Below are 10,118 nucleotides of genomic sequence, written 5' to 3'. Positions count from 1 at the left end.
GTGGGGGTTGGGGAAGATGGTTAGGAACTGGTGCTGGGGATAGCCTGTCTCGTGAAGAAATGGGCGCTGTGATTTAGGTGAGCTTTCCGCGCGGGGACGTGGAACGGGAAGGGGTGTGGATAGATTCTTCAGGCTGTCCTGAAGTATTGATGTACTTGGATGAGAAGCCACTCCAGGTAGCACCTGGTAGTGACAAGCCACGGACCAGAGGGGTGGCAGCTAGCGGGTGAGGGTTGGGCAGCATTGAGGAAGCAAGGTGTGGTGTAAGAGGCTGTGGGAAGGTGAAGCAGGAGAAGGAGGGGGAATTAGAACAATGGATTGTTTATGGGTTGAGTGAAAGTGGTAGCAGTTTCTCATTGTTTGCTACCTTTTGTATTAACTCTGCTCGTTCCTTTACTTCCATCAGTGTCTGAATTCGCTCCATGAACCCAGGCTTCGCCTCTTCTTTCTCAGACTGAATAATGAGGTCAATGTAAGCTGGGGTGGATAATGGGTTTGGTCTCAGAGCTATTTCTTCAAGTCGTCTAATGCTGCCCGATAATTGTTCATTCAGCGCCAGAATTGTGTTCTCAACCTCAACAAACTCCTGCTCAAGTGATTCCATAATATTCTGCTGGGACATCTTCGCACCACGGGTCTTCTCGATTATATCTTCCGGAACAATCTGTGTCAATATATCAGTTCTTTCCAATGCTTTATAACTATCCATCTGGGATATGTGTTGGTTCAGAGCTTGTTGCGTTTTCCTTAGTTCTTCCAGTTTGGCGAGACCAAATCGGATCTGCTTCTGCAATCCCACCACTGCAACTTCTAACTGCTTACGTTCCTTCAGAACCTCTCTCGTTAAACTCAAACTTCTGGTTTCCATTGTGTTCAGAGCTATGAAGAATGTCTTCATACTGTTTGCTCCCATCTTCCAAAACATTACATCAAAGTTATCATCGTTCTCTCCCCCTACTCCGCTGTCATTGGATCTGCACTCGGTGCCACAGTTTCCAGAGATTGGACGCTGGGCAAAAATGGCTGAATTGTTAAACTTGAAGTGTACTGGCAGATCCGTTTTGTCTTTGGGACACGGTACCTCAGCTAATTTCAGGGCATCCAGAACGGGGGGAAGCTGTCCGTCTGCGAACGTCACCAGGATCTGAATGTTCTCTGCAATATCTTTGCCAAAAATAGAAAGAATTGAATCAAAGGCATATTTCTGTGTGTGAGTCAGGCGAGGCAGGGAGGCTTGAGCAACAAAGCACACGGCGTCGATCTGATCAACACCCTGTGGGGAAGTGAAGTACTCACGGATTTGCTCAGTGATCTGTTGCTCCCACCCGATGCCCCTGGTGTTTCCGAATTCTGGCATGTCAATGATGGTCAGAGAGTAATCGATGTTAAATCCTACCTGATGGTGGAGCTGGTAGGCAGTGATGGAGGATGTCTGACTCTCAGCCTGGGACTTTCCTGTCTGTTCCTGTATTAACTTGTATCTGAAGTTGTCTCCCCATTCCACGCCCAAGATGTAATTGATCATCCCATTGATGAGGGTTGTCTTTCCTGACCCAGTTGCTCCCAGAACCATAATTGTCTTCATTGTGTGTTTTGTGGTGGGGTTTCCAAAGGAGTATTTCATAAGCTGTTTGGATTTATCAGCTACCTCCTTCTGTAGTTTGAGCTTGTAAATAGAAGGGTTTCCTTCGGATATTAATTGAGTGTCGTTGAGAAGTTTCTGGGCTATTCTGACTGATGTGGTTTCTATTTTTATTAGAACCTCCTCACTTGCTGCACTAGATCCTGTCTTTCCGCAATCAGCAGACACTCGGACTCGGTAGTCAGTCGTGGGTTTCAGTCCCTCTAAACGATAGTAGCATTGTGTGCCTGTTGTCTTAACTTCCTCCCATGATCCACCTTTCTTGTTGAAATTAACTAACGGTTCTTCTCTATATTCAATGCTGTATCGAATTATGTTAACATCAGCTCCAATCTGACTTGGTCTGTCCCAGTGCAGTGTTGGATTGGGTGAACAATCCTGGAAGACCGGATTACCAGGTGGGCTTGCCGTCCGGGTGAAGCTCTTGTAGCTCTCACTAGCCTTGCTGACCCCTACCTTGGTCACTGCTCTGTATCGAATGTGATACTCCTGGTGTGGCTGTAACCCAGGGATTGTGAAGGAGTGGCATTGATCAGGTGGGTCCAGAATTGTCCATTCCTCCTGCTGGCTAGCTTGGTACTCTACCTTGTAGCCCACAATCTCATCGGCACCACATCTTGGTGGCTGTAACTGCAGCGTCACACTGTCATGAGTTGTTCCACTAACCGTCGGTATCTCTGGCTGTGACGGGGGTTCAAAGCACTGGTTCTCCAGAAACCCTCTCTCGTACAGGTAAATGGATGCTCCCACTTTGCTGTCATTCTGCACAGAACTAACAAGGAATTTTACTTTCTCATCTGCTCTATTGGCTGTGGCAAAATCCAGGAATGATCGGAATAGCTCGTTCATATTCTGGGAGACAGACCGTGAATTAAACCATTGTTCGCTGTGTCCTGTTGCACAGGCTCCGTCAGCAGGATTGGGTACCTGCATGTTCTGAGCTGTGAGAGATTGGAGGTGGTTGTTTGCCTCTGACAGGTAGAAGTCCTCCCGATGTAATGTTGTAAATGTGAAGCAGACAACATAATCTGTTGCTGGATCCATCAACTTGTCATCCAACTCGCCCTTTGATTTCGCAATTGGTACATCTTCAAATACGCTGAGGTAACGTCTCATTGCCTTCCTCTCTCGTTCCTTGTCATCCAGCCACGTGGTCAGTGCCTGGTGTTTGAATGGTGACTGTTCCCTGTTCTTCAGTATATTCACCAGTAATCCTTCCTCCTCCCCGCCGCCCTGAATGGATGGCAGAACCCTCGCCAAATTCCCCTGGAAAACTAGTGTGTACTCCAGACACATTTCTCGAAAGTGCAGTATCCTATTCCCGATCTCAGGAAACTGATTGGCGACACTGTCTTTCATCAAGTCATTGCACCTCATCACGGCCTCACTGAGCTGTTCCAGGACACTGACAGCGATTGACCAGTCCCACGCTGATTCCCCTCACCAGCTGGGCAGCTTTTGAGTCGAGTTTATTGAGCGGATAGAGCCAGACTGTTATGGGCACTGAATGCGCTCCACCTGGGCCGAGGAGTTTTGGGAGGGTTGCGTAGATATTGATGGCATCTTTGAAGGTGGTGGGGTTGTTCTTCAGTGAGAAATCCCCATAAAAGGTGCAGCTAAATTTCTCAGAATGAGACTTTTGTTCTTTTGTCATTTTTACGGAGGCTTCGCCCTGAATCGCAATCTTAGGGAGATGTTTAATCATTGCCTCCATGTTACCCTGAATATCCTGTGTGTTCTCTGCTGATGAAGCCATTTGGTCAAACACAAAGAAGGCCTGGGACCCATAGACCACTGCTGTAATGACATGGGTCGCTGAGCCCTCATCAAACACACCCGGGTAGGTAATATTCTGTCTCCCTAAGTGACTCATTGTCAGTTGCTCAAACCTGGTTGTTGTTTTGTACTGAAGGGTAACTCGTGCTTGTTGCTTAGATTCCTTTGTGTCACTGTGATATTTTGCCGACCCTTTCACCTCCACTAACCCACCCAGGAGACTCGCCTTCAGTGACCCTGACACATTGAGGGCAGCGGCTTTCTTCTCCATGGAGTCTGATGCAATGATGTGAAACTCGGTGCTGGGTTTATCACAACGATCAAGGTTATTCTGCAGTGTCTGTAAGTCCCACAAGGTGAAACCTATAGAATAAAACAGCGATCAAAACTGTAAAATTGAATCAACCGGTAGAAATTAATCAAAGCAAACAATGTTTATTCAGTAGATTCATTCTCTGTGTTTTGTGGGTAGAAACATAGAAAATAGGTGCAGGAGGAGGCCATTTGGCCTTTCAAGCCAGCACCGCCATTCATTGTGATCATGGCTCATCATCCACAATCAGTGACCTGTGCCCAACTTCTCCCCATATCCCTTGATTCCACTAGCCCCCAAAGCTCTATCTAACTCTCTCTTAAATTCATCCAGTGATTTGGCCTCCACTGCCCTCCGTGGCAGAGAATGCCGCAAATTCACAAATGTCTAGGTGAAAAAGTTCCTTCTCACCTCAGTTTTAAATGGTCTCCCCTTTATTCTAAGACTGTGGCCCCTGGTTCTGGACTCCCCCAACATTGGGAACATTTTTCCTGCATCTAGCTTGTCCAGTCCTTTTATAATTTTATATGTCCCTATAAGATCCCCTCTCATCGTTATAAACTTCTGTGAATACAAGCCTAGTCTTTTCAATCTTTCCTCATATGACAGTCCTGCCATCCCAGGGATCAATCTCGTGAACCTACGCTGCACTGCCTCAATAACAAGGATGTCCTACCTCAAATTAGCAGACCAAAACTGTACACAATACTCCAGATGGCTCTTACCAGGACCCTATACAACTGCAGAAGAACCTCTTTACTCCTATACTGAAATCCTCTCGTTATGAAGGCCAACATGCTGTTAACTTTCTTCACTGCCTGCTGTACCTGCACGCCAACATTCAGTGACTGGTGTACAAGGACACCCAGGTCTCGCTGCACTTCCCCCTGACCTGACTCAATTGAGATAATAATGAGCCTCCTTGTTTTTGCTGCCAAAGTGGATAACCTCACATTTATCTACATTATACTGCATCTGCCATGCATCTGCCCACTCACTCAACCTGTCCAGGTCACTCTGCTACCTCCTAACATCCTCTTCGGAGTTCACACTGCCACCCGTCTGCAAACTTGCTGGTTTACTTCTAATTCCTTCATCCAAATCATTAATATACATGGTAAATAGTTGCGGCCAAAAAAAACTCGAGCCTTGCGGCACTCCGCTCGCCACTGCCTGCCATTCTGAAAAGGACCTGTTTACTCCTACTCTTTGCTTCCTATCTGCCAACCAATTCTCTATCCATGTCAACACACTACCCCCAATACCATTTGTTCTAATTTTGCTCACCAGTCTCCCATGTGGGACCTTATCAAAGGCTTTCTGAAAGTCTAGATACATGACATCCACTGTCTCCCCTTCATCCATTTTACGTCATATCCTCCAAAAATTCCAGAATATTAGTCAAGCATAATTTCCCTTTCATAAATCCATGCTGACTTGGACTTATCCTTTTACTGCTATCCAAATGCACCATTATTACCTCTTTAATAATTGACTCCAGCATCTTACCCACCACCGATGTCAGGCTAACAGGTCTGTAATTCCCCGTTTTCTCTCTCGCTCCTTTCTTGAAAAGTGGGATAACATTAGCTATCCTCCAATCCACAGGAACTGATCCTGAATCTATTGAACATTGGAAAATGATCACCAATGCATCCACTATTTCTCGAGCCACCTCCCTGAGTACCCTGGGATGCAGACCATCAGGTCCTGGGGATTTATCAACCTTCAGTCCCATCAATCCCCCCCAATACTATTTCTCGCCTAATGCAAATTTCTTTCAGTTCCTCTATCCCCCTAGATCCTCTGTCCTCTAGTACATCCCACATACATTCTTTGTCCCAACCCTATCAGGTGCACAGAATCTCTTGCCTGGAGTGGGGGAATCAAGGACCAGAGGACCATAGGTTCAAGGTGAGAGGGAAAAGATTTCATAGGAAACTAAGGGGTAACTTTTTCACACAGAGTGGTGGGTATATGGAACAAGCAGCCAGAGGGGGTAGACGAGGCTGGGGCTACCCCAACATTTAAGAAACAGTTAGACAGTTACACGGATAGAACAAGTTTGAAGGGATATGGACCAAATGCAGGCAAGTGGGACTAGTGTAGCTGGGACATGTTGGCCGGTGTGGGCAAGTTGGACCGAAGAGCCTGTTTCCACATTATGACTATGACTCTATCAGAGATATTCTCTTTGTCATTTCAATCCCTCTCAAACCTTTAGATTAGTTTAGAGATACAACACAGAAACAGCGTGTCCGCATCGATCAGCGATCCCCGCATATTAACACGACCAAACTGCACACACCCGGTACAATATTCACATTACACCAAGCCAATTATCCTACAAACCTCTACGTGTTTGGAGTGCGAAAGGAAACTGAAGATCTTGGAGAAACCCCACGCAGGTCACGGGAGAACGTACATACCCCGTACAGACAGCACCCGTAGACAGGATGGAACCCGGGTCGCTGGTGCTGTAAGGCAGTAGCTCTATGGCTATGTCACCATGCCATGTCTTTTCTGCATCTAGATTGTTTTCGCCCTGTCGCAGATCTGATGAGTAATCTCTGACCTGAAACATTAACGGCTTCTCTCTTGCAGATGCTGGCTGGTATGCTGAGGATGGCACCTTACCTGTGACCACAGTCTGGGACCAAATTGCCTCCTCCCTGATCTCTCACTGCCTCTCAGATACATCAACTGGCCATTATTATCCACTTTTGTGCACAGTGAGACATCCTTTCTCATAATAAAGTCCTAGAATGTTACTATCAGAATAATTGACTTCTCTGCCATGTGCTTCTCTTTGTTAAATACGGATAAGAGCAATTAATTTCAGAACCCCTGACTTTTCTAACTCCATGAACAGTTTTCAATTTGGAGTCATAGTCATATATTCATACAGCTTGGAAACAGGCCCTTTGGCCCAATTTCCCCACACTGGCCAACATGTCTCAGCTACACTAGTCCGATCAACCTGTGTTTGGCCATATTCCTGCCAAACCAGTACTATCCATGTTCCTCTCAAACTTTACTAAATATTGCAATAGTCCCTGCCTCAACTACCTCCTCTGGCAGCTCATTCCACACACCCACCAACCTTTGTGTGAAAAAGTTATCCCTCAGATTCCTAATGAATCTTTTCCCTTTCACCTTAAACCTTTGTCCCCTGATCCTCAATTCACCTACTCTGCGCAAGATACCCTGTGCATCTACCCGATCGATTCCTCTCATGATTTTATACACTTCTATAAGGTCAACCCTCCTGCCCTCCAAGTAATGGAATCCCAGCCTACTCTACCTCTCCCTATAGCTCAGACCTTTGAGTTCTGGCAAAATCCCTGTAAATCTTCTTTGTACACTTTCCAGCTTGACAACATATTTCCTATAACATGGTGCCCAGAACTGAACACAATACTCTAAATGTGATCTCACCAACATCTCATATAACTGCAACATGACCTCCCAACTTCTATCCTCAATCCTCTGACAGCTGAAGGCCAATGTGCCAAAAGCCTTTTTGACTACCTGCAACTCCACCTTCAAGGAACCATGCACCTTCACTCCCAGACCACTCTACTCTACAACACTCCCCAGAGTCCAACCATTCACTGTGTCGGTCCTATCCATGTTAGACTTTCCAAAATGCAACATCTCATTTTTTTCTGTATTAAATTCTCAGCCCACCTGGCCAACTAATCAAGACCCTGCTGCAATTGTTCACAGCCCTCTGGGCCTTATTGGTTGTCTGGTTACCCTCCCGCCCTTAATATAACCTAATCTGCTTGTGGTTTTCCTTAACCTAGACACCCTCCCTACACACATTATACCATCTCCTCTCACTTTGCTCTCCCAATTACATTTTCAAGTTTGTCCCCCCACGACACTTTGGACACTCCAGAGGGAAATCCTCCCTCACTATCTAAGCTGGTCTAACACTTTGTGTCCAATGTTCTATTCTCAGTAATCTGACTGCTGAAATCCAATGTACCAACAGATTCTTTGCCCCCCTATCTACGTGTAATGCTTTTCCATTCCTATCATATGCTTTCTTATATCCAACCTCCATTACGCCTTAATAACTGGGGTACTTTTGAATTGCTTTCCTTACCTTTACCTGCCATGGGAACACTTTGGCCCTGATTGACTCCCACTAACCAGATGTGGAGTAACTTGCAAGTAGGTGATCCCAGTGTACTTTTTACCAGATGCTGTCTAATAATCATAGAGCAAAATTGTCCCTATTGACCAACATGCCCTATCTAAGCTAGCCCATTTTCTCATAACCTTGTGAAGGAAAGAACTGCAGATGCTGGTTTAAATCGAAGATCAACACAAAATGCTGGAGTAACTCAGCGGGACAGGCAGCATCTCTGGAGAGAAGGAATGGCTTCTCTCTAGAGATGCCGCCTGTCTCGCTGAGTAACTCCAGCATTTTGTGTCTATCTCCCTCAAAACCTTTCCTATCCATGGACTTGTCCATGTGTGTTTAAAATGCTGTAAGAGTACCTGCCTCAACTACCTCCCCTGGCAGCACATTCCATATACCCATCGCCCTCCGGGTGTAAACATTGTCCCATAGCTTCGAATTAAATCGGGCTCCTCTCACCTTAAACCAAGGTCCTCTGGTTCTTGATTTCCCTACCCTGGGGGAATGTCTCAGTGCGTCCAATTTATCTATTCCCCTCATGATTTTAAACACATCTGTATGATCACCCTTCTGTGTCCTGCGCTCCAAGGAATAAAGTCCTAGCCTGTCCAATAGCCAAAGCCTTCAGGTTCTAGCAACATCTCGTAAATCTCTGCTTCTTTCCAGCTCAATGACATGCTTCCTCGAACAGTGACCAGTTCTCCTTCAGAGTACTCCAAATGTGGCCTCATGAATGTTTAGTACAATTGCAACATAACAGACAAAATTCTATGTGTCTGAAGGAACTGCGGATGCTGGTTTAAACAGAAGATAGACACAAAAAAAGTTGAGTAACTCAGCGGGTCAGACAGCATCTCCGGAGAAAATGAGCACCTACTCCTTTTCTCTATAGATGTTGGCTGACCTGCTGAATTACTCTAACATTTTGTGTCCAATGTTCTGTTTTCAGTAACCTGACTGGTGAAATCCAATGTACCAACAGCATCCTTTGCCCCCTTATCTATGTGTAATGCTACTTTGAAGGAAATATGTACCTGTACTGCTGGATCCATCTGCTCTACCATGTTCCTCATGGCGCTCTGAGGTCCAGTCCTCGTTTGACTTCCCAAAATGCAACATCTGGCAATGATATTGTAAATCAGCCTTACTAGGGTTCAGCAACTTAATTTGCAAACCATCCTTATCCCATCGGGAAACTGCACTGAAACTCACAGAGTCAAAGTCACCATGGTAAGATTGGCAACCTGAACGTATGACACCGCATTGACCATACTGATTTGTGTGATGACATTCCAGTACCTGGGATCAGAGTGTCCGATCGGCAGTCGTACAGCATTCCCAATTGGAAAGGACGGCCCAGAGTGGCCAGTTGCAAGATCTCGCTCATTGTTGAACTGGGAGCGGACACTCAGGAAACACCAGTGACCTGAAACAGAAAGCGGAATAAAATATAACAAGCTGAGTTCCAGATATATATTAGATTAGTTATTTATATGGCTTACTTAGACGTGGCCAAGTACCAAGAGGGGGAAGGTGTCGGAAGGAACTGCAGATGCTAGTTAAAACTGAAGATAGACACAAAATGCTGGAGTAACAGCTGAACAGCATCTCTGGATAGAAGGAGTGGGTGATATTTTGCATCCCCATTGCCTCCATCCAGAGATGCTGCCTGTCCCGCAGAGTTACTCCAGTATTTTGTGTCTACCAAGAGGGGGAAATTTGACGTAGTAAATTATGCAAATTACAAAGAAGATGAGTTGTTTGCAATATTTTTGACCTAAGGTCTTACATGATGGAGAGGCCAACATACGAATTGAATTGAAACATTTATTGTCATTCAAAATAAATTTGAATGAAATGTCGCTGACGTACAGTCATGACAGTAAAGAGCACAAAACACACAATTACATAAGTTTAACGTAAACAACCATCACAGTGACTCCTCCAGGCACCTCCTCACTGTGATGGAAGGCAAAAAAAGTCTTATCTCCTCCTGCATTGAAGGATCCTCAGAGAATGTGCATTTCACTGCACATCGTGTATGTGTATGTGACAAATAAACTTGACTTGACTTGACTTGACATTCTGAATTTCCTCAGCTGTCTGAGGTGGTAAAGGCGTTGCCTTGCCTTACCCACCATTGCATCAATGTGTGTTGTCCATGTCAGATCCTCTTTGATGTGGACTCCCAGGTATTTCAAGCTGCTCACCCTCTCCACAGTAAACCCATTTAT

At 45.5% G+C, this 10,118-nt stretch overlaps 1 protein-coding gene across 1 annotated transcript; it reads right to left on the bottom strand.

Annotated features, from left to right (window-relative positions):
• Positions 1-322: 322 nt before the first annotated feature.
• On the bottom strand, positions 323-9,271 carry LOC144591131 (uncharacterized). The gene is given in 3 exon segments (XM_078395436.1): positions 323-3,047; positions 3,049-3,781; positions 9,184-9,271. Coding segments are annotated over 3 exon segments (3,546 nt in total).
• Positions 9,272-10,118: the final 847 nt, after the last annotated feature.

The sequence above is a fragment of the Rhinoraja longicauda genome, unplaced genomic scaffold (assembly GCF_053455715.1).
Source record: "Rhinoraja longicauda isolate Sanriku21f unplaced genomic scaffold, sRhiLon1.1 Scf000595, whole genome shotgun sequence".
NCBI lineage: Eukaryota > Metazoa > Chordata > Chondrichthyes > Rajiformes > Arhynchobatidae > Rhinoraja > Rhinoraja longicauda.
The sequence above is the reverse complement of the archived record's forward strand: the minus strand, read 5'-3'. Positions and strand labels throughout refer to the sequence as shown.